The sequence below is a fragment of the Paramisgurnus dabryanus genome, chromosome 5, assembly GCF_030506205.2.
Source record: "Paramisgurnus dabryanus chromosome 5, PD_genome_1.1, whole genome shotgun sequence".
In the NCBI taxonomy this organism is placed as follows: domain Eukaryota; kingdom Metazoa; phylum Chordata; class Actinopteri; order Cypriniformes; family Cobitidae; genus Paramisgurnus; species Paramisgurnus dabryanus.
In genome coordinates, this window is record NC_133341.1 from 35,741,567 (window position 1) to 35,765,965 (window position 24,399).

General features: G+C 34.9%; 3 protein-coding genes across 3 annotated transcripts; 2 read left to right on the forward strand and 1 right to left on the reverse strand.

Moving 5' to 3' along the window:
• Window positions 1-810: 810 nt before the first annotated feature.
• On the forward strand, window positions 811-4,206 carry gstt2 (glutathione S-transferase theta 2). Its single transcript, XM_065250952.2, has 5 exons — window positions 811-976; window positions 1,171-1,258; window positions 1,737-1,887; window positions 2,040-2,216; window positions 3,451-4,206. The coding sequence occupies exons 1-5, from the start codon at window positions 853-855 to the stop codon at window positions 3,595-3,597; spliced, it is 687 nt and encodes a 228-aa protein (XP_065107024.1). The 5' UTR covers window positions 811-852; the 3' UTR covers window positions 3,598-4,206.
• On the reverse strand, window positions 3,994-16,885 carry chek2 (checkpoint kinase 2). Its single transcript, XM_065250950.1, has 15 exons — window positions 16,748-16,885; window positions 15,880-16,143; window positions 15,572-15,696; window positions 14,243-14,375; window positions 12,763-12,853; window positions 12,515-12,611; window positions 12,360-12,413; window positions 12,216-12,280; window positions 11,360-11,459; window positions 8,737-8,823; window positions 8,209-8,372; window positions 5,117-5,232; window positions 4,958-5,043; window positions 4,227-4,283; window positions 3,994-4,131 (listed from the first exon to the last, which is right to left on the reverse strand). Exons 2-15 carry the CDS (start codon window positions 16,127-16,129, stop codon window positions 4,072-4,074), a joined length of 1,485 nt encoding a protein of 494 aa, XP_065107022.1. The 5' UTR covers window positions 16,130-16,143; window positions 16,748-16,885; the 3' UTR covers window positions 3,994-4,071.
• A 755-nt stretch (window positions 16,886-17,640) lies between these two features.
• hscb (HscB mitochondrial iron-sulfur cluster cochaperone) lies at window positions 17,641-23,278 on the forward strand. Its single transcript, XM_065250044.1, has 6 exons — window positions 17,641-18,025; window positions 18,608-18,704; window positions 20,682-20,771; window positions 22,464-22,608; window positions 22,856-22,903; window positions 23,017-23,278. The coding sequence occupies exons 1-6, from the start codon at window positions 17,703-17,705 to the stop codon at window positions 23,109-23,111; spliced, it is 798 nt and encodes a 265-aa protein (XP_065106116.1). The 5' UTR covers window positions 17,641-17,702; the 3' UTR covers window positions 23,112-23,278.
• The last annotated feature ends 1,121 nt before the right edge of the window (window positions 23,279-24,399 follow it).

The following is a 24,399-nucleotide window of genomic DNA, read 5'->3' on the forward strand; positions in this document are numbered from 1 at the left end:
TCATAATTCCATTCCAAAACATTTATTATTTTTTGTATTTTTTATATGTAGGCACACTTATGCTACACTAGATTGTCTCCACATAATTAATTTGAAGCATTCAGATATTCTATTACATTAATCATGAAAAACATTTTACAATATTTGGACAGTATGCGTGTCATCACAGTAAAACAAAAATAAAAGAGATTAACGAGACATTATCGCACATTAGAGTAACTTAATTAATTATTCTGTGACATGTCGCCTGTGATTGGATGCCAGATCAGTGACGTTGCTTAATGCGGATGACTTGCGGCGTAGCGCCCCCTGCAGGAAACACAACTTTTTATTGAACATTATAACGTTACATTTACAATTGCACGTTGATTGTCTTTGGATAAAAATGAATGACAAATGATTTTAACAAGTTAAGGATTATTTCCAGTTATTACGCTTGTTTTTCCTGAATATATTGTTCATTGTTTTTCACCAGTGACATCTTTTATGATTCACATAAACCAAAACCTGTATTGGAGTATTAATGAAGGATTAGTATTGATGCTTTGGCAGATGCAAATTCAATAACAAAAACGTCAAAAAATTCACAAAATTACAGTAGCCGAATGAATTCCCGAGTTTGACACAAGATGGCGCCCGCCATTCTTCGGGCGCATTGGGGTGTCTGAATTCACCACTTATTTTAATATACTTTCAACTGGATTAAATTAATAAAATAATGTAAGAAATAGCGAATGAAGGCGAGAGGGAGAATTCGGACACAGCCATCGCATGTGATTGGATGCCAGGGCGGTGACGTTGACGCAATGAGTGACACGTGTTGTTTGCGTCACACCACACGGCGCTGTCACTATGGCTGGCGGAAAGGCAGTGAAAGTTTACCTGGATTTACTGTCGCAGCCATGCAGAGCTGTATTCATTTTCCTGAAAAACAACAAAATACCTCACACGGTGGACTACGTGGCGTTGCGAAAAGGTGAGCAAGATCGTGTCTTGTTCGGTTAATGTTGTTTTTGATTGGAAGGTCCAGATATGAGGTCCAGTTGGCTTGAATCCAACTTTGTGTAAAGGTTACGCTTCAGTCCAGTGTCTTTTATATGCATTGTCCTCATGCATCCATTCAATTCTAATCTCATAGTGAAGTTCATATTCCCCTTTATTTAATTCTAGGTGAACAGAGAAGTCCTGCTTTCACCAAACTGAACCCAATGCAAAAAGTCCCTGTGATGGATGACAATGGATTTGTGCTCACTGAGAGGTAAATAAGATCATTTACATTAGTTTTAAGAACCTGAAACTGAACACCAGGAGATCATTTCAAGGAACTGAGTGAGATAAACAGATAAGATTCCTGGTAGAGCATTGCATTTACAATGCAAAGGTTGTGGGTTTGTTTCCAATTTGCACAAAAACATCCATCAAACGCGTAAATGTAAATGTTAGAATAAATAAATGCATGAATCCTATTGGTCGATCACTGCAGAACAGTGGTTATGGGTTTGACATCAGTCATTAAATATACTTTGAATGCACAATATATTGCTTTGGATATAAGTGTTTGCCAAATGCAAAAATGTAAATGCTCATAATAAGAAACTAGACAAAACATTGAATTGAATAATGAAGGGCACAGTGAACAGAAAATACATCTATGTCTATACATCTGCACAAAAGACCAAAGTAACGTCATCTCCTTACTGGAACGTCAGTGTTTTTTTTTCTTCTTTCTGTTACAGTGATGCGATATTGAAGTATCTGGCAACAACCTACAATGTTCCCGATCACTGGTACCCAAGGGAGCCAGTGAGGAGAGCAAGAGTGGATGAATACACAGCCTGGCATCACATGAACACACGCCTGCACGCTGCCAAAGTCTTCATCTATGAGGTAGGGTTTGTTTTCCATTCCATCGCTCATGCTATACATTTACAAATTATTAAAGCCTTTGTGTATTATAATGTTTCTTAAATTACGTTACGTGCTGCATTATAATATAAATGTCAGATACATTTCTTTAAAAGTTCAGTGTTCTCCTGCAGGTGTTATTGCCAGCTATGACAGGACAGCCAACAGATGCTGGGAAGGTTGACAAGGCACTGGCAGAACTGGAGGAGACATTAGACAAGCTGGAAAACATGTTTCTTAAGAGACAGGCTTTCCTTTGTGGTGATGACATCTCATTGGCTGATTTGTTAGCAGTTTGTGAGCTCATGCAGGTAAATGTTGCCACTGTACATAATGCACTTTAAAGTGTTAAGACACGAATAGTTGATCACATTGTATGTAGCTTTGAACTGTGTAATGTAGATTTACAGTATAGTCCCAAAAATGGGAAATAGATGAGAACATTTGTGACCCTGGACCATAAAACCAGTCATAAGTCACATGGGTATATTGGATGCAATAGCCAACAATACATATATGTCAAAATTATTTATTTTAGGATATTTAGTAAAGATCATGCTCCATGAAGATTTTGCGTACATTTCCTACGGTAAATATATCACAAATGTATTTATCATTAGTAATGTGTGTTGCTTAGGACTTCATTTGGACAACTTTAAAGGCATGGTGTGTGATTTTTGAAAAACACTTTGGAAAAGGGAGTCGGGCCGACTACCAAAACACACTTGTAGCCAATCAGCAGTAAGGGGCATGTTTACTAACTGACATCGTTGCCTGGGTTGCGTATGTGTGGGGCAGGTTTATCAAAAAAAGGTCCAGATTCTATTGAGGTAGGGGCGTGTTTGTTTAGATGATTTCAAATATCAACATTGGCTTTCAGAGATCATGCACCCCGCCTTTAAAGACGATTTTCTCAATATTATGCACCCTCAGATTCCAGATTTTCCAATTTTTTATCTCGGCCAAATATTGTCCTGTCCTAACAAATACATCAATGGGAACGTATTAATTTGGCTTTCAGATGATGCATAAATCTTTTTTTTTTGTGGTCCAGGGTCACATTAATAGTTTAACACTTATTTTTAAATGAAAAAGTCAAAACAGTAAATACATTTATTTTTTAATGGGTTAGTTTTGTCTAATGGAGAGTTAGCATTTTCTTACACATCTTTTTTGTGTTTATCATTTTCGCTTGAATACCTAACTTAATATTAAGAAATTACCAGTAATGGGTGGATAATCATACAGTAAAAAAAATCCTAACTCAACATGCAATTACATCAGTAACACTTTACAATAAAGTTGTATTTGTTAACAAAATTTATAATATTAAAAAGTGTACATTAGTTTAAGGCTTTAACTAACATTAAAAGATTTATAAATGCTGAAAAACTATTACTCATTGTTAGTTCATATTTGCTAATACATTAACTAATGTTAACAAATGCAACCTTATTTCCTAAGTGCTACCACATGTTATTGGTAATGGGAATACCCACAGATACGGTCATAATGCTTTTCTCCTCTAATATAAATCTCTTCCAGCCTCTGGGCGGCGGCAGGGACATTTTAAAGGACAGACCCAAACTTCAAAGCTGGAAAAGCCGGGTACAGTCTGCACTTTCGGGCTCTTTTGATGAAGCTCACAGCATTCTGTACCGATTAAGAGACAAGTCCAAAGCCAAACTGTGAAAGCCCACATCTCTCTTTTAACAATAATTCACTTTCTATAAAGATAACATTTTAATGTTGTTAATTTAACGTTAAAACGTGTCTACGATTTACCTCATGGGAATTAAAAGGATTTGCAATTGAAACGTCTAATTAGCCAAATATTATGTTCAAGTAATATGAGGTTTGGAGTCAATGTACAGAATGCTAATTTATATTTTTAACTAACTGTACAAATTATAACAGGCCTCTACACTACACTTACATGATTTCTGAAAGAACTCTCCTATATTTGCCCATTTTCGGCAGTCTGGTTTGCCAAATAAATAAATAAATGTAGTTGTTTGTAGAATTATATAATAAATGGAATAAAAAAATGTAAAAACATTTTATTGTTGACAAAGAAATATTTACAGTGTTATACAGTGAGAAACATTGGATGCTAAAGTCAGGACAGAGAGTTTAAAAGAGCCACAGGAATAAAAAGTGTTAATATTAAGCAGCAGGTTTCTTTTTGGATGACGGTTCGCCTTCTCCTTCTTGTGCCTTACGTTTCTGTGAGAAAAAAAAACATAATTAAAAACAAAATCAACACAAAAATCAGCAAATAAAATGAAGTCAATTAATAAATGGATGTGTGTGTGTCTTACTCTGGATGTTGTTCCAGGAAACATAAGTTGGTTTGCCGTTTTTCTCATCTCATCATCCTGTAAAATAAAAACGATTGTTTTAGTCTCTTAAGCACTGTGGTGGTACAAATCACATTGATGTACAGTATAACGTATCATAATGTAAGATTTCATTTAACAAGATTCCTTATGTATATTATTTGTAGCTTAATTGCACTAGCAGGACAAACATTATGGGTTCAATTCTCAAATAAAAAACAGCAGGTGAATATCACGTTATACATATAGAAATGGTTTGCAATAAATTAATAATTTTAATACTTCAAAAAGTTATGTATAGTCAAAGTTTAGGTTGATGCTGGATGGAGTGATGCTTTTTCCCCAGAAAGAATGTAAACATGTTATCGTTGGTTATCATTTTAAGTTTTTATTGCATTATAATTTAATTTGATAAACTTAAAGTATTATCATAACACATACCAAATATCAGATTTTCAGCAAGTTATCACACATCAAATTTTTCTACAATATTGTGCAGACTTAAAATGCATTTTAAGTCACTTTGGATAAATGTGTCTGCTAAATGCATGTAATAATGATGTTCTTATTGTGAATGATTCATCTGGGTATATTATCCAAAAGAAGGACACAAACAATCCATCAAAATGCTATAATTTTCCCTTTTATAACTTTCACCAAGCCCTCCTTTGTCAATCATACAGAGACATTTATACTGTATTGTCAATGTGTACCTTTAACCAGGGATGTTCAAGGGCCTTTTCAACACTGAGGCGCTTTTCGGGATCCACAACCAGGAGTTTCTTGATCAAATCTTTGGCTGAAAATACGTTTGTTAATTTGCACTGTATATGACCATGCATCCAAAGTATAAGATGTACAGTACGAGTTACCATCATTAGAGACGTTCTTCCACTGAGATGGGATAAAACGATAATGACCATTGATGATCTGCTCTCGAACCGTCATCGTCTTGCATTCGGTGTTGAATGGAGGATAGCCGCCCAAACTAACACGATACAGATAAACAAACACATGGTTTAGGAATATAGTTTTTTTTTTTTATAATTATCTTTTTTATTAAGTTTTTTTTTTAAATAATGTACATAGAAAGGGTAAGGAATGGAACTGAAAAGGATATAAATATATCCATACATACTCATAACAGATTAACATATACACATACATACATACATCACATACATAAAAAAAAAAAAAAAAAAAAAAGAGAAAAAAAAAAAACAAGTAGAAAAAGTAGAAAAAGAGAATAAATAAGAATAAAATAAAAAAATAAATAAATAAAAAAAAAGTATAGAAAGGAAAAAAGAGAAAAAAAAATAATATAGGAGTATAGTATAGTAGGAATATAGTTTTAAAATTTTTGTCACATCTATGTGAGGTATTCTCTCATACAGACTGAGCTAATGGTTTTTAGTTAAAATATAAAAAAACAATATTACTGTACAGAATTAAGTATTTTTTTTTTATACCATTTTATAGAGTTTTTTTGTGGATTTTTTATATATAACTGTTGTACTTAAACAATACTACAGCATTTATGAGTGCGCTTACGTTTCCAAAAACATAATTGTTGCAAACCTAAATAACCACAAAGTTTACTACTGGAAAAAAAAATAAGCATATCACGGACTCAAAAACATCTAGATATTTTGTGGACACAGCAAAAATGTTATTGCATTAAAATATCAAACCTTCAACAAATGAAACGTTTTTGATCAACGTTTGGTCAATATCATTATGTCATTTTTGACGGAGGTGGCGTTTAGCCGCTTTTGCATCCGAGCTCTTTATTTTCTTATTTAAAGGTGCACGGTGTAACTTTTAGAAGGATCTCTTGACAAAAAATCCAGTATAATATACATAATATATGTTCAGTGGTGTATAAAGACCTTACATAATGAACTGTATTGTTTTTATAAAATTCGAATAAGCCGTTTTACCTGCATCAGGGTTCCCACACCTTAACTTCAAATTCAAGGACCTTTCAAGGACTTTCTAGGTCCAATACCCTCACATTTCAAGTGAGAGCAAGATTCCATTGTGTTACCTTTAAAAATACATGTTACAGTTCCCCTTCGAGGGAACTCGTGCTGCGATGACACTTTGGGGACGCCTCCAAGGGTAAGTGCGTCTGAATGTGTATATCAAATTCAACCAATGGTGAGGCTTAACGACAAATACAGGGTGACGCGGGAGCCAGGAAGTATATGGCTATCTGAAATATTGCCAAAGACGGCGCTACAGGGATGCAGGAAGTATGGCAAGGGAGACGCAGTGTCTCGTTCCCTTCTCAGGGATCAACAGTTACATACGTAACCCGAGACGTTTTCATGTGTCAAACACAACTATGCAAAAAAGCAACATTTGCATGGGTGATTCTCACGAAACCATTGAAACAGAACGGCACTAATGATTTTAGCTATAAAATGTGTAATATAGTAATATTAAAAAGCATCAGAATTAACACAATACTGTGTTCTACCTTGCACAATGTGTGATTTCAACATAAGAATTTATAATTTGTCAATTTTATCTCATTTTCTGCTGAAATTCTCATTACCGCAATGTGTCCGGCTGTGTTTGAACATGCGTTATGTTGTAATTTAATCAAATTAACACAAAAATATTTAGAAAAAAATAAATGTTTTGCTAGACTACTTTAGATGACAGAAAAAAAAATATTTACTGAATATTCATGTATAATAATAATGAAGAAAAATTAGGAAAATGATGTGTCCATGCCTGATGTTCTCATCCTCCGCAACACTTTTTGAGAACAGTTTAAGCACACATACAGAATTTTAATAAAGTTTGATTTTGAGTGACCAAGCACATGGACCACTTACTTCAAGATGGCTACCAGGTAAGATCATTTTTTTACAGTTAATTTGAAATATTGTCTTGTCAGAATGCTTACACGACATTTTGATTATCATTACCGCAACAGATGCTTATTAAATGTTAATTTAATTAATAGAAGCATAATACTTTGATTTTAAATGCATGTGCAGAATCTCCAAATTATGTTCTTTCAGGTTTGTCATGTCATTTTGAAAATATGTCAGTGTTGATGTTTTCTGACTGTTGCGGTAATGAGATTTTTAGGACTAATTTTTTAAATTATGTTACAAAAAGTGTTAAATGATAAGTAAAAGTGTTTAAATTAATGTTCCCATTTACTCCAGACTTTGTTTTTCAATGTCTGGTGGGAAAAAAAAGTACATTTAAGCAATTTTTACATTTTCATGACATTTTTAAAACCAAGTTTTCGTGAGAATCACCCGCATACGGATGAAATAAGCATTTAAAGCGAGTTTGGCACGTGTGCTTAAAAAGTCTAGAATTTTTATGATATTAAATTACAATACACATTTTCCCCAGAAAACTTCTTGCATAAAATTGATTCAAGCACTTTCAATGACCTGTATCTAAGCATGTTCATTTTTGAAACTTCCCAGGGCCTTGAATATTTTCACCCAGATTCACAAACTTTCAAGGATTTCAAGGACCCGTGGGAACCCTGCTACATATACCAGGGGTTCCCTTACATGGAAGTCGCCATTTTGCACTGCCATGTTTCTACAGTAGCCCTAAATGGACAAACTGCTCTACAGAGCGTGTTTCATCACTACGATATCTCAGACGACGACATGTTTGTCCTGTGATCGCTACTGTAGTTGCAATTCGCTCACTGCTAGATGCCGCTAAAATCTACACACAGCCCCTTTAATGCAACAATTTATTAAACGTTTTTACAAATAAAATTTTGAGGTCCACTGTATATTGTGGTTCAAATGTTACATATCGTATAAATTAATCTTAAAATAAATGAAACTTGTTGCATGCAACCCAATTCTTATTTTGTGTCTAACGAAGAATTTGTTTGTTCAAGTAGATCCTATCTTAAACAAACACAAGTATTAACATATGCCAGATTCATGTTTAGGCATTACTCTTTACTAACCAGATAAATAGGAGAACACCCAGACTCCAGTAATCTACGGCCTTGGTGTAGCCCACAGTAGCAGCGTGTGTGAAAACCTCAGGGGCGAGATAGGTGGGCGTCCCACATAGTGTCTTCATTAGAGAGGACTCTTCAAGAATCTTAGACTGATTAAAATCCGTTATCTGTAAAGTGGGACATCCAGACATATCATTACTCTTGGTCAGCACAGAACAAGGATTGTTTCTCTTATAATAAGTGGAGGAACAACAAACAGCCAACATCGCCTGGTTCTTTCAACTTTGGGACTGCTTCAAACAATTGAGGTAAGGATTTTAAAGATACACTCGTTTGAAAGCTTTTATTATGTTAAATTCAAGCTAAAATGCAATCTCACACTGATGCGTTACATTAAAGAATTTGCGGACACTTTTATTCAAAGCGACTTACAGAACTTTCAAGCTATAAACTGGATCTGTATGCGTGTTCTCTAGGAATTGAACTTTTGACCTATGCGCAATGCTTTACCAACTGAGCTGGGATACACACCTTAATCAAACAGACGTCATCATGTGAAGCTAGCAGGACATTCTCTGGCTTCAGATCTCGATGAATGATCCCATTATTGTGAAGATACTGGCAATAAAGAAATGCATGTTTGAATTTCCACATTTCTAGTATTTGCTTTATACTTGACAAACATGTCACATTTTAGGAAATATTAAAGACTCATTTTTCATATATTAAGAACAAAATTAGTGCATGAAAAAGTACATTTACAGACATATTATAAACATATTATATTTTGCTGTACTTTTTTCACATGGCAAAAGAAGGTTTTGAAAGAACAACTTTTTTCCACTTTTTTTTGAAAATATGCTCATTTTCCAGCTCTCCTAGAGTTAAACAATTGACCGTTTTGGAAAACATTCAACTGATCTCCGGGTATGTCGGAACCACTTTTCGCATAGGTTAGCATAAATCATTGAATCTGATTATACCATTAGCATCACGCTCAAAAATGACCAAAGAGCTTCACTCACGTCCTGTCTCTTTACCCATTTTCGGTTATTCGTGAGTGATGTATGGTGGCGCGCTGTCAAGATGCAGACAGCAGGCACCGCCTACTTTAAGTTTCAAAAAAGCTCTTTACAAACCTATGGGTAACGACACGGGCACTACGTCTGTATTTTTTTACAGTCTTGACTAGCACACTACGCAGATCAGATTAAAATTCACAAACAACGCGAGTCTCGGCTAAGAAAACAGGAAATCTCATGAAGATCTCGCAATGTTTTTCGGAACCAAACGTGACTTCACAGTAAACAAACATGGCAAACAACGGGCATAAAGAAATGTCATTAATACAAAAAAAACTGCTTTTTTACATCTCATTTTCAAGGTTCCCACATCTTAAGTTAACTTCAAATTCAAGGACCTTTCAAAGACTTTCCAGGTCCAATACCCTCAAATTCAAGTACTAAATGTGGGGACACATTTCAAGTGAGCGCAAGGTTACATTGTGTTACCATTAAAGATACATTGTTACAGTTCTCTTTTGAGGGAACTCGTGCTGCGTCACTGCGGTGACACTTTGGGGACGCCTTCAGGGGTAAGTGCGTCTGAATGTGTATATCAAATTCAACCAATGGTGAGGTTTAACGACAAAGACAGGGTGACGAGGGAGCCAGGAAGTATATCGCTATCTGAAATATTGCCAAAGACGGCGTTACAGGGACGCAGGAAGTATGGCAAGGGAGACGCAGCGTCTCGTTCCCTTCTACATACGTAACCCGAGATGTTTTTATATGTCAAACACAACTGTGCAAAAAAGCATTTTGGTATGAATCAACATTTGCATACAGAAGATATAAGCTTTTAAAGCGAACAGTTTAGCACGTGTGCTTAAAAAATAGAATTTTTATGATATTATCCTACACTACACAGGGAATAATATGGATTTTTTTTTTCAGAAAACGTCTTGCATAAAATAGATTCAAGCACTTTCAATGACCTGTATCTATGTATGTATATTTTCAAAAACTTCCCAGGACCTTGAATTTCGTCCCCAGATTCACAAACTTTCAAGAATTTCAAGGACCCGTGGGAACCCTGCATTCTGGACTACGCCTGTTGTGCTATGTAGATGTTATGGTTTCACCTTTCATCATCTGAATGGGTATCGTTTTGTTTCACTTGACAATCTACGGCGTGAGTGTGCGTTTGTCCTCGGGGTCCACCCCAAACAAGATTTATGATCGTAAATATTCAACATGTCAAATATTTGCAATCGGAGCGCCCCTGACGTGTTTCAGAGCAGATTCAGGATTGTCATAAGAGGGAAAATCTGCCCAAATCAGTCCGATTATCTTGTGGTATGCACCCGGCTTAAGTTGCCATCTCGGAGCTTTATGAGAAATGCACAATTTAATTCATCTCCTCAATTGGTAAAGTCATCCAGTATTTCTTATACCGCAATACAAATAGCAGAAAAACAAATTGCCCAAAATATCATTCAGACCTAATCTATAAATTTTCAATATGAACGTTTTCCCCCCTTCAAGCTGCAAGGGGAAATTTAAATTACACAGATTTATGAACACGTCTATACTTTAGTAGAGTATTTTGAGTTTTTTCTCTGTACTGTTGCTCAGCATCACATACAGTAATGCACTTCAGACAAAAGTGTGGCTGAATTGCCACTGGCAAATCCTACAAAACATCAAGAGGGATTTTATAGTAGTGCACATGCTTGACAGGTTGAGACATGACTCTTATGTGGGTAACATAAGTTCGAATCGCCTCACTGAAATACGGCCAGTAGAAGTTTTAACATGCTCATACTGGACTAGATGTAGACGGCGGTCTGCTATTTAAAAACACAGGAGTGTTAAAAAATTTCATGCATCACTCCACACCCCATCAGTCGTAGGGTGGCATTAAAAATGACGTGCCACCGACTATAGGATAATACATGGAGATTATCTATTGAGGAATCGCTCATGTTAGGGGTCTATTACATTTGAGGACTATGAAATACGTGGACATGAAGCAATTTTTGCTAATTTTGAATGGTTTAGATGAGTGATTTAAACTCTTTGTTTGTCTCTGTGTATTCATACACTTTTATGAGATGATGTTTTATTGAAAACTCCCATGTGTCATAACTCACCTCAACAGCTCTGAGCATCTGATAAAAGTAAAGTTTAGCTATTTCTTCCTCTAGTTGTTTCTGAGCTTTGATTCTGCCAAACAGCTCACCACCCTCAATGCTGCGTGAAACAAAGATTATATATATAGAAAAAATATTAGACACATTGTAACAACTTTCAACATAAAAAGTTATACTTTGATTATTAGTTTTTAGATTTTAAAGGTGACATAGAATGATTGAACGGAGTATTTATCCTTGTTCTGTGATGTGACATGTAGACAAATTTTGTTTTGTTTGGGTCTACAATGCCTAAGAAGCTTCCTAAAATCCTCTCTCAGATAGCTCTATTAGGGTGGGGGATTTTTAAACAAGTGGTTTTGCACCTATTTGGCTCCCCCTACTGGCTTAACTTGCAATCTCATTACTGATTGGCTGACTTTGCTGCCACTCAAAAAATGTAGCCAATTATTTTAAAGTGGAGGGGCAGTTAGATGCCTGTGATGTCATAAGCATCAGATTTTCAGATTGGGCCGTTTTCTGGCTGACATTTCTAAAAGAGGAATTTCTATGAGACTGAAATGTTTACATGTCTTACACTTTTTGTATGTTCGTGAATGCGTGGTAGACTACCATTATTCAACAAAGACAAGGTAAAAATGGTTTTTCATTCTCTGTCCCCTTTAATATATTGCCATGTGTACCATCTGCTTTAACCCATGCATTATGAGAAATAAACCATCTTTTAACAAATCACTCCAATCGTATCAAATCCTCAGTTATTAATATTCAGATTGCTTACTCTTTATTGTATTTTTAGCTATTTCTGTAGTTTGCTTTGTTCTTGTGAGTATTATTACAGTACAGAAAGACTTACTACTCCAGAACAATGTAGTAGGAGTCTTGTGTCTGGTAAAAATCCTCTGTTTTGATCAAGCATGGCTGCAGGAAAGAAAAACAATACATGAAAATCATCCTTTCTATCTTCCAGTGGCTTAAATATTCAAAAACGTAGACTTACATGATCAATTTTCTTTAAAATCTCGATCTCTCTTTCTGCGTTTCTTGTGGCTGTCTGTGGGATGCATACAGGACATTCAATATTAAATTAAGTGGAATATATATCGAATATGATTTTGTAATGTACACCATCAAGTGAACGTATCTGCAGCATACCCCTATTGATGGGAAATCGTTTTTATTTATGGTTTTTAGGGCAACTTTTTTACAGGTGTCCTTTTCAATGGCAAGTTTGACTTCACCACAGACCCCTCTGTTGAAAAACGGAGCAAATAGCAGCATAAACTAATTTATCGAAACAAACATTACGCTTTCTCCAAATGGCATTATTATAATGCAACTCAGCTTTGTCTGAACATGCGGCAAGATTGTTATAATATTAATGGGTTTTGTGGGTCACTTACGTTCCGATCTTTCTTGCTATGTGGTATTTGCTGCTGAACTCTGCTGGGAGATTCGGTTGATCATTGCCCATCTTATCAATAAACATAAACACTGTGGAAAGAAAAAAATTAATGTGAATCATCACAGGTCCTACGATTTCGTAGCCTAGAAATCTAGACGCACCCTAGCGGCCGCAAAATATATTTGCTGCCAGGGTTTAGTCTAGGCACTCACAATACACTTAACCGGTCCAAAAACCAAAATTTGGTCAGGCCAATCACATCGTGTGTAGCGTCTGTGGGGCGGGCTTAACATGATGACGCCAGAGCTGCAACGGTTCCTACTTGAAAACAGAGAATGGCTGCTGCTGCTGGCGAACAGCTATCTTTTGAAGCGGCTTTGGCCGCGACTCTGGAGGACTTAGACTTATGTTTTTCTTTGAGAGAAGAGCAAATAAACCCTACTGAAGTCCTTTTTAAGCAAGAAAGATGTGTTTGGAGTTTTGCCGACTGGTTACGGTAACTACGTCACCTTCTTCGTTGCTCTGATCCGTCATACAGTAGCGCTATCCTATTGCGTGCAGAGGCATTTTGAGGGACAACCTTATATCCCACCCCTTGCATTGAGCCGTTTGTGAAGAGTTGCCAGACCTTACATCTTGATGTAGGTCTGGCTAACCAGGCTAACGATTTCGATTATTATGTCAACGATTCGAGCTGCAACAACTAATCGATCAAATCAATAACAATCAGGGTTTCCCACAGCACTTTTCAGTTCGGGCGGCCCACCTAAGCTGGGATACCCTACCACCTTAAGTAGGTCGTCCAAAAGAAAAAAATTTGCTGCACAAAAGGCTGTCAAGTGCATCTCGGAGAGTAGCGTGGACGCACTTTACACCGCGAGCGGGCACGAGCCACATGGCCGAAATGAAAGAAAGACATGGTCCGTCACTGTCTGGAGGATAACTAGCCTGTTGATAAAACATTTAATTAATTAATAATCTAGTATATGTTCATTTTCTGTCATAGTTTCTTCAAAATTGAGTTTTTAATTTGGGTGTTTTAAATAAAAATATTTTCATCATGACGCGTACGCCCCGCCCCTTTGATTGCCAAGCCCCCGGCCCGCTCACCGGCACAACCCCACCACCTTAACTAACACATTTTCTGCGGGAAACCCTGAACAATCAATTGTGAAAATAGTTGTCAACGAATTTCATTGTTGATTATTTGGTCTGTGATATCACATGCTCCTGCACCACCGTCTTTTTGTACAGTGGATACACTATAAAAACACCAGCCGCTGTTTCTACGTACGGCGTGAGCTTATAAAATCAGATGCTGCTGCTGCTTCTCCTCAATGTGTGGCTTCTGCACTTTTAAAGGTACACTTCTACATGCGAATACTCTAATTTAGGGTTTTAATTAGCTATACTTGAAAAATTCAAGTACATAAACTGAAAAAAAAAGTCGTCCAATGTATCAATTATGAACAACTTACCTTGATGTTTCTGCTCTGCCAGTGCAATGACAGAGTTATTGCTCAGAATGCGCTGCTTTCCTTGACCTATTAAATCATCATCCACCCATGTACCGTTACCGCTTAAGTCAACAATATACACAAGATTTTCATCCTAAAACAATAGCAGAGAAAAACAGACAAGTGTTAACATATCTTTTAATTGTAATAGATGTCGACTGATGCCAATAACAAACACGACAAAAAGCTGATTTTTGATTACCATAAGAGAAACAAAACATGCACAATTGCAACTGGCTATATTGCATTACAATATGAGTAATTGTGAGCATAATTAATATGGGTAGACACTAATCAATAGTAGATCATAAGCAATCACAAAAAATGAATAAATAATATTTTTTCCTTATTGTTCAGAGACAGTATCAGTCAAGTTAACACAAGATCAATAATGGTCATATAAATATTTTCCATAATGTACATGGTTAACATGTGTAGGGCTGCAACATCTAATTGATAAAACTGATAAAAAACTATAATAAAATTTGTCATCAACAAATGTCATTAACGATTAGTAGGTCTGCAAGGTCACATGATGCCGCAATACCGTCGGGCCATGTCCGCTTTATAGATTGCGAGCTGTGCGCTTATAACTACAGGACAGGGGGAGTTTCTTCATACAATGCGAGCTGCATGTTTATTTAACGCACAACCAGCTGGTTTAAAAGCAATACTGTCCGCAGCGTTGCCAGGTCCTCAGCTTTTCGGCTGAGTTCTGGAGTACACGTGAATACCCCTATTTAGTGCCTTATTTAGCTTTAATAAGTGAAGATTTTAATTGAGTAAATATTTATGTTTTTACCCAATTAGTCGCTTATGAAAATAATCGTAAGTTGCAGCCCTACATATGTGTTTTTTACGTCATTCTGTATGAGCATACTATTAAGCATGCATACCAATAATAGTCACCCATGTTTGTCTATCATTACATTGTGTTATATTGGCCACACTGCTTCTCAAATATGCACTGGCCATAAAAAAAACTCATATTCTCAATCACTTATTAAAGCATTCACCACATAAATTTGAAAAGTCATTGTAAATAAAGAGTTTAAATAATATATTTCTTAAAGGCGGGGTGCACGATTTTTGAGAAATGCTTTGGAGCCAATCAGCATTAAGGGGTATGTCTACTAACCGACATCATTGCCTTAGTTGTGTATGTGTGGGGCGGGTCTATCAAAAGAAGGTCCAAATTCTATTGGGGTAGGGGTGTGTTCGTTTAAGTGATTTCAAATGTCAAAACTGGCATTCAGAGATCGTGCACCTCTCCTTTAATACTTATCTTACCCTAAAAATCCTGAAGTGATTCTTGCTATACGTGTGGAAGCGTGCTGTTTTTCTGATAGCTGATTTAGTAAAACAATAGTCGCACTGACGGTCTCTTCCGAAGGAGTACTGGTTTTCCACGCAGTCTGGAAAGTACAAGTTACATTACTGTTAAACACTTCTAATAAAATTTTTCAGAAAATAGTAAAATAAAGAGTTACTGCCAACATTTCTGGAATTAATTAATATTCAAGAGTGTTTAAGAACAAACAGGGAAATATTAAAAGTATTATTCAGCTTATTTAAATAAGGTAAACGATATACTTAACTGAGAACACTAAACCCCTGCACCAAGGGAATGATACGCCCCCAAACTTGAGGCGGAGGTTCCTCTTCATCCTCAGGAATGGACTGTAATTCCTGAACAGGGACTGTATCAACAGAACTTAAGGTCCCTGATCCAGAGGAACCCTGACTTGATGATGTTGGTGCGGATGAGGAACTGGACCCAGGCTGGGACTGAGTCTGGGATTGGGTCTGGGATTGTGATTGGCCACTTGGTCCGGGTTCTTCAGACATGATGTTTTCTTACACTGGAGAACATGTGAAACAAACAGTAAGACATGCAACATTTTCCATTACTCCAAAGGCTTAAGAGAAATTCTAATGATGAGTGATTATCAAAGATGACAACAAAATAAATTTTTACCTACACTCATTGCATTGTCCAGAGGACTTTTATTTTGAAGCTTTTGATGTGATACTTTCACAATTGAAACACAAAACATGTTGTATACTCTAAAAGCAGCTTCTGCACTCTGAAAGTGCATATTTAACAACGTACAGTGTTATTGAATACATTATTGAAAACTTGGCGTTAGGTTATATGTAAATGTGACACGTTTGACACACGAATAAGCTTTAACACCAATAATAAATCGTTTTAAACCTGCAATTTCAAGTCTACAAATTCAATGCACGACCGAAATCAAAGCGGACCAAAAAAGTTTAATAAGAAAACAGACTTAAGAAGAAAGAACACATCTGAACTTGACTCCGTTAGTTGCTCACGGATATGCAAGCGATCAAGGAAGCTCGCTGTTGTTTATGATCAGAATAAAATATCATCAACAGAACATCGACGCGATCAAGTAATGTTATTATGCTGCGTTTGCAATTGCATATCAAAATGCATACCTTTTCGCAAGTCCTCTTATAAAAACGATCTTTGCAGAACTGGACTATCGGCAGCATGGGCAACTCATCAATCTGCCGGGAAAACCATTTCACTTCACTTCCACATGAGTTTCAAGCGAACTTCCAATAACATATTTCGACCAATCACAACGACCGCACAGACTCACGGGAAATGTATTTTCTACCTTGTTTTTGATATTTATTTTAAATATTTAATTTTACACTCTACATTTTTAAAAGTATTAATAATAACTATAATAATACAATAAGACAATAAAATAATTAACAACGGAGAACAGGAGATTTTTGTATTTATTTGTTTGTCCCATTAATTTAATAGTAATAATAATAATAATAATAATAATAATAATAATAATAAGAAGAAGAAGAAGAAGAAGAAGAAGAGGAAGAAGAAGAAGAATGGTAACACTTTACAATAAGGTTTATTAGTTAACATTAGTTAATGTATTACCTAACATGAACAAACCATGAGCTACAGTATTTATTAATCTTTGTTAATGTTAGTTAATAGAAATAAAGCTTTTAATTGTTTGTTCATGTTAGTTTACAGTGCATTAACTAACGTTAACAAGATTTTAATAAAGTATTATTAATTGTTGAAATTAACATTATCAAAGATTAATAAATGCTGTATGAATGCAGTTCATTACTTTCATGTTAACTAATTAACTTTATTGTAAAGTGTTACAATAATAATAATAATAATAATAATGATAATAATAATAATAATAATAATAATTGCTTTATGCTTTACCTTGTTTTTACTGAATTTCTTTTAATATACTTTTTTGATGTTGTGCTTTTTGCAAATATGTTTGTTACAAAAGCTACCGAGCATACAAGACTTTTATTTTGACACAATTCCAAACATATTACAGGAAGCGAGCAGGAGAGAGAAATTTATGCTTTTAAAACACTCTTTCTGTGGATAAGCATGGCGTCTTTAAACAGACTGCGATTCCTAATAACTTTTCAAAGATTTGAGAATGTAAATAATTTTATATCGAACCCACGAAGTCGTAACTTTGTGTCATATTCACGTTTCGCTTCAGGGAGATCGTTCACCTTTCACAATAAGGGCATGAATGCCGCTTGTCATTATAAAGTAGCTGAAGGGAACTGCAGGCGTTTCTGTTCTGTTACAGCCAACAGACTGTGTTGGAAATGCGGATCTTCTGCTGAATTATTCTTCTGTTCATCCTGTAAAGTGATTCAACCTCCTATTGATAACACCAACTATTTTTGTATATTGAACTGGTGAGTCAACTGGATGTTAATGTAGTTGCATATGTATCACTTATTATGATTATGTATAAATTATGAATGTGTTTTGTTTCTGCTTTTGCTTCCACAGTTTTCTATATTCACAGTCATATGTTTGGTGCATTTAGAGGCCTGACACTGATAGTTTATACAAAAATAAAAATGTATGAAAACAATTTGTAAACCCAATATAATCCAAAACCCATATATGGCTTTTTCTTTACAAAACACAAATAATCTTTGTAGTACTATTTAATATTTTGGGCAGTCCTGTTAATAAATGCAGAAGTGAATGAGGAATTGGGGGTGTCAAACTCCAAAATTACATTACGGATTTGTTTGTGTGTGTTTCGTAGGCTTCAGACAGCAGTGGTTATAGTACACGTCATATGGACCATTTTTCTTATACTTTAATGTACTTTTTTATTTTGTAGTTGACAGTCTGGTCACCATCTGGTTTCATTAAATAGAAAAGAGTGGGCTGGATATTCTCAAAAACAAAAAGAAAAATGTTTTAAACAACACAATGTTTTTTTTTTATAGATTTGTCTAATGGACATGTTTTTCTTTCCATAGTGAACAAAAGTTTTCTCTGGACATTCAGAAACTTCAGAGAACGTTCATTGAACTGCAAAGATCTCTGCATCCTGACAACTTCAGCCAGAAATCATCGGTACTGGGCTTTATTATAAAAACATTTTCTGTGCCATATAATCAAGCTGACATCCCATATTTTGTTGTGTCCTAATACTTCATGATGCATTGTAGGCATAATGGCTATGATGACACGTCACAAAATTACAGTGTTTTTTTACTGTTGAATGGAGGAGCATTTCTTTTAAGAGGGCAGTTTAAGTCATATTTGTACGCTTTAATAAAGTCAGTGAATGTGTGACATAGCAAATAAAATATTACACATCAACCTTAATATTGGAGAGATGAGATCAAATGTGTTTTTAGCCCAGTGCTTTGTCTTAGGGTTAATTTTGGGGAAACATGTCAAATATAAAAACAAAGGTGGCCCCCCAGACCAGACCCACTTATGATTTGGTCTGCGTTATTAAATAGAAATATAAAAATTCATATTTTATTTGTCTTATCTTGATATTTGAATAAGTAGACTCAGAAACTTAAGGCTAAAGTTTTAATTCATATTAATTTAAAACATATTTAAAAACCATGCAGCCACACTCTCAAAGTATTGCAGTGCCCTTGTTTGCTGGTAGTTGCCCCCCAAGCACAAATGTGAAACTCCGCTTAAGTATGAAAGCCAAAAGGTGGCAAATCTTTTATTTCAAGGTTCAAGTTTACTACAAGTGGTACCTACATAATTTTTTTGAATAAACTTTTAGTTTATATTTATGGTGTCTCAAAATAGCACAGTGAAGTACACTTAGATGATCTTAAGAACATCTTAAGAAGTACTAAAGATGATTTTTTAAGCATATTAAGTACTAAATTAGTTTGCGAAAATAAAGCACTTTAAGTACAAGATAAGATAAAATCGTCTGTATCGGTATGGTCCAATATGACCCTCATATTGTCCAGCCCTATGCATGTTTATTTCCCCATTAATCCATTTGTTTATTAGATTATTTATTCAGATTTTCAAAAAATAAAATAGAATTATAGTTTTTGTATTTCTTTTTTTCAAGTCCTATTTTATGTCAAAATCACAAAAAAAGGATATTAATACATTTTTTATAGGACCATTAAGAGTTTTGCACTGAGCAATTATTTTCATGACAAATAAATAATGCATGTGGCAGTTTACTTATTTGTTTTTTAATATCTATACTTATTTTTTTTTATCAAATACTGAAATACAATGATCTAATAATTTAATCTGCATTAATTAAGTTCAGTACAACAAATGCTACCATGATATAAAATGCATTTATGCCATTGCTTTTGGTTGAATTTCCTAAAAAGTTTAAACACTGTGGCTTATAAAAATCATAGTGGTGCAAAAAAGGCAAAATTTTTCTGGAACCAAATTTTTTTGATATTTGGGGTGATCGACATAAGCCTTCTTTTAGACCTTTCCTTCCACATTCCCAGGTTAGATGTAATCCATATCCACGAAAGTAAAGAGTATACATGAGATCATTCATATTGAAGTCTGCAGACAGCTCTCGGGTGATTGCTGTATGCGTTACGTATCCGGTCATCTCCTGACAGTAAAAGCCAGCTGGATGTTCATCCTCCAGGGTTTGGCAACTCTGACAGTTGAAAATGTTTTTCTTCTGCAAGTCATTTCTTTGGTTTCTCACCTCTTATTCCACCTGACGTCTGGCTGACGAATCTCATCACAGCTCAGACCCTCTGCGTCCACCCACATGCTGAGATCCTTCTGGAAAAACACAATTATTAACATTGCCGGCATTCCTTTTTTTTGACAATTCACCGCATTCCCGAGAGGAGATCCTTATCACGAACACAAGATTTGTCATGATACTTTAATATAAATGTGACAACAGTATATAATTAAGTAATGTTTGGGAAAGTTTAAAAACTTGGACCTTGTTTTCAGTTTTTTGTTAATATCCTAAATTGTAGCCTTGCGGGTTTATGTGCCTATTTTCGTCCGACATGTTTGTTTTTTTTTCTGATAAAAGAATGACTTTAATTTGATCTGGTCTGTTTACAGAAAGAACAAGAATTTTCAGAAACACAATCAGCCCTGGTAAACAAAGCTTACAGAACGCTACAGAAGCCTTTGAGTCGGGCCATCTACATGGTAAATATTATTATTATTTTTGAGTATATAAGAGAAGTTGGTTGTAAACCACAGCCACGTAAAAGTATATTGACACTTGTAAATGAACATCTTTGCACTGTATAACACAACATCAAACCAAGGAGAATGTACCAGCTCTTTAGTCACACCAGTATTTCTAATGCTAAAATATAATTGTTGTTAATAGGAGGATTAGGGCCAAGCTAAAATAAAAAAAACATCTCGAGTATAAAGTCATTAAAATGCGAGATTAAAGTCATTATTTAACGAGAAAAAAGTCAGAATAAATATAATTTCAAGAATAAAGTCGTTAGTTAACGAGAATAAAGTCATTATTTAATGAGAACAAAGTCGTAAAATTTTGAGAATGAAGTCAATATATTCTGTTTAGGCTTATTCTTTACGTTGTTTACTGCATTAAGACAGTGATATAAATACAGTAAATTCACTACACACTATAATATATTATTAATAAACATGTACGTATTACGACTTTATTCTCGTTAAATATTGACTTTATTCTCGAAATAATATTTATTCTGACTTTTTTCTCGTTAAATAACGACTTAAGAATAAAGTCGTTTTTTAACGAGAAAAAAGTCAGAATAAATATAATTTTGAGTATAAAGTCATTATTTAACGAGAATAAAGTCATTATTCAACGAGAAAAAAGTCAGAATAAATATAATTTCGAGAATAAAGTCGTTATTTAACAAGAATAAAGTCGTTATTTAATGAGAAAAAAGTCAGAATAAATATAATTTCGAGAATAAAGTCATTATTTAACGAGAATAAAGTCATTATTTAACAAGAATAGTTAAATAATGACTTTATTCTCGTTAAATAATGACTTTATTCTCGAAATTATATTTATTCTGACTTTTTTCTCGTTAAATAATGACTTTATTGTCGTTAAATAATGACTTTATTCTTATTAAATAACGACTTTATTCTCGAAATTATATTTATTCTGACTTTTTTCTCGTTAAATAATTACTTTATTGTCGTTAAATAACGACTTTATTCTCATTAAATAACAACTTTATTCTCAAAATTATATTTGTTCTGACTTTTTTCTCGTTGAATAACGACTTTATTCTCGTTAAAAAAACGACTTTATTCTCGAAATTATATTTATTCTGACTTTTTTCTCGTAAATAATGACTTTATTCTTGCATTTTAAGTAAGCTAAAACCGAACCGCAGAGGTAGTTTTTTGCTCATTACCCCGATTTAGCGTTGCATGTGAACACCTTAACCGGCTTTCTCACAGTTATGTTTATATGCGCATGTTTCTTTGCGCAAGTAAGCGCAAAGTAACGCATAAAAGTCTGCACTCGACACAAGCAGTTGGCAGAGAAACCGCAAAAATTAAAGCTCATGTTACATTTACAGGTTGTGCCGTACAAAATTATGAAACTTTCGATGCGATATCTTAACCAAATGCTTTCGCCACGTATATCATCAAATACGTTTCCAACAAATCCGATAAATCCTGGCCTCAGGCCATTCAGAAATACTGATTTGTTGGAGATAAAAATTCTCATTTACAATAAAACGTGTCAGACGCACTTCTGAGCTTTGGTGAACTTTTAAGTGATTAATAGAGCTAAAATTGAATCTTACTTCATAACCTTTAATGTCTGCACAGATTCATCACTTTCCTCTTTACAACCTTTGTGTTTTGCTGTAGCTGGAGCTACAAGGTGTTTTACTGGAGGACGGTACGGATGCCAACGCCGACCCTTGTTTTCTCCGTGAAGTCATGGAGGTCAACGAGAGCCTCGCAGAGACTCAGAACCAAGATGAGGTCGACGCTATCGGTCAGTCGGTGCGAGGTGTGTAGGACAAAAAGCTTCTGCGGGAAGTAATTGTAAAAATATTGCTCCGTGCCCACACATGTCACTCGCAGCTTGTTTGTTGATCTGGGTTCAGAAAGTTCAAGGTTTTCTAGCTTTATGTTTATATTTCATTCCTTCATTGATAGATTTGTGTGGTTATTACGTAGGACTTTATTTTGGAACTTCTTTGCCAGGTATGCAAGCATTCCCGCTGTTTATGTTTTTTTTCCTATTCTTACATCAGGGAAATTAAAAGATTTGATCGAACAGATGAATTCATCACTGAACAAAGGTAATTTTTCTTTCACTTTTCTACCCGTGACCTCCTAAATCTGACAGACGTTCACTGGCAAGGCCACGGTCCCACGCTGGTTTTGTGTTTGACTGACGAGTTTCTTTTCGCAGGGGATCTGCTGACCGCCAAAGGGCTTCTGATCCGAATGAAGTACTTTACAAATATAGAAGAGAAAGTGAAAAAGAGAATTACGGAGCGTTGGTAAGGGAGCGTGACAAATTTGTAAATAACTTAAACTTCTGTAATTTGTCAGACGTGACTGGGTCAAAATGTGACACTTGTGCTCACACATTTTTAAAGTACTATTTATTGTTATAAATATTTATTATTTCTTTGTTTCTTGGATTGTTTTTTTGACAAATAAATAAAACACATGCATTTTAATCTGCTGTCAAAACCAATGTTTTTATTTTATTTTAAGGGTAAAACAAAAATTTATTTTTATGACAGCAACACTTTACACTAACGGTTGTGTGTGTGTGTGTGTGTGTGTGTGTGTGTGTGTGTGTGTACAGTATGTGTGTGTGTACAGTATGTGTGTGTGTACAGTATGTGTGCGTGTATGTGTATGTGTATGTGTATGTGTATGTGTGTATATATATTTATGAATGTGTATATGTTTATATATAATGTGTATATATGTATATATTTTTATCTGTTCTATATGTACCTTAGTTAACACTTTTAAGTTTTTAATACTCTAATCAACATGGGCGTGGACAAATATGCATGATTTATGCAAATGCATGTTTATTATTAGGGAAAGAGTCTCTAATAATAATTTTGAAAAAAAAATCCAGTTTTAAAAATATATATTTTTTAATGTTCAAAGACAAAACAACCGCATCCATACCTTAAAATCACTGATAAAACTAATAGATTTGGCACACACAATTTAAAAAACATAATCAATATATGTTAATCTTTTTCTTTCTTTTATTGTTATTGATTGACATTGAGACAGACAGTTTTAAGATCTACTGTAAGGATCTGTAAGGATGCAAGGATCTTATATAAGGTTACACATATATTTTTCCTTAACAGTTAATCAAACATTTATTTAGGGAAAACACCACCGTTTTTCAATATTTGATTATGTTCTTACCTAAACTTAGATGAATTAATACATCCCTATATTTTTCAGTGCATACACTAATCTTTGTACAGTGCGTCGTAAATATGTTAGCATTTAGCCTAGCACCATTCATTCCTTAGGATCCAAACAGGGTTGAATTTAGAAGCCACCAAACACTTCCATGTTTTCCCTATTTAAAGACTGTTACATGAGTATTTACACGAGTAAGTATGGTGGCACAAAACCAAAACAAAACATTTTTTTTTAAGCGTATAAAAAATGAGAACTATATTGTATGGCGGAAGAGCACTTCGACCTTGGCGCGCAGTAACATTGCAGGACCTCAGTCAAACTTTCGTCAATATTACTGCGCCCGAGGTCGAATTGCTGCAAACTAAGTGCCCTTCCGACATGATCC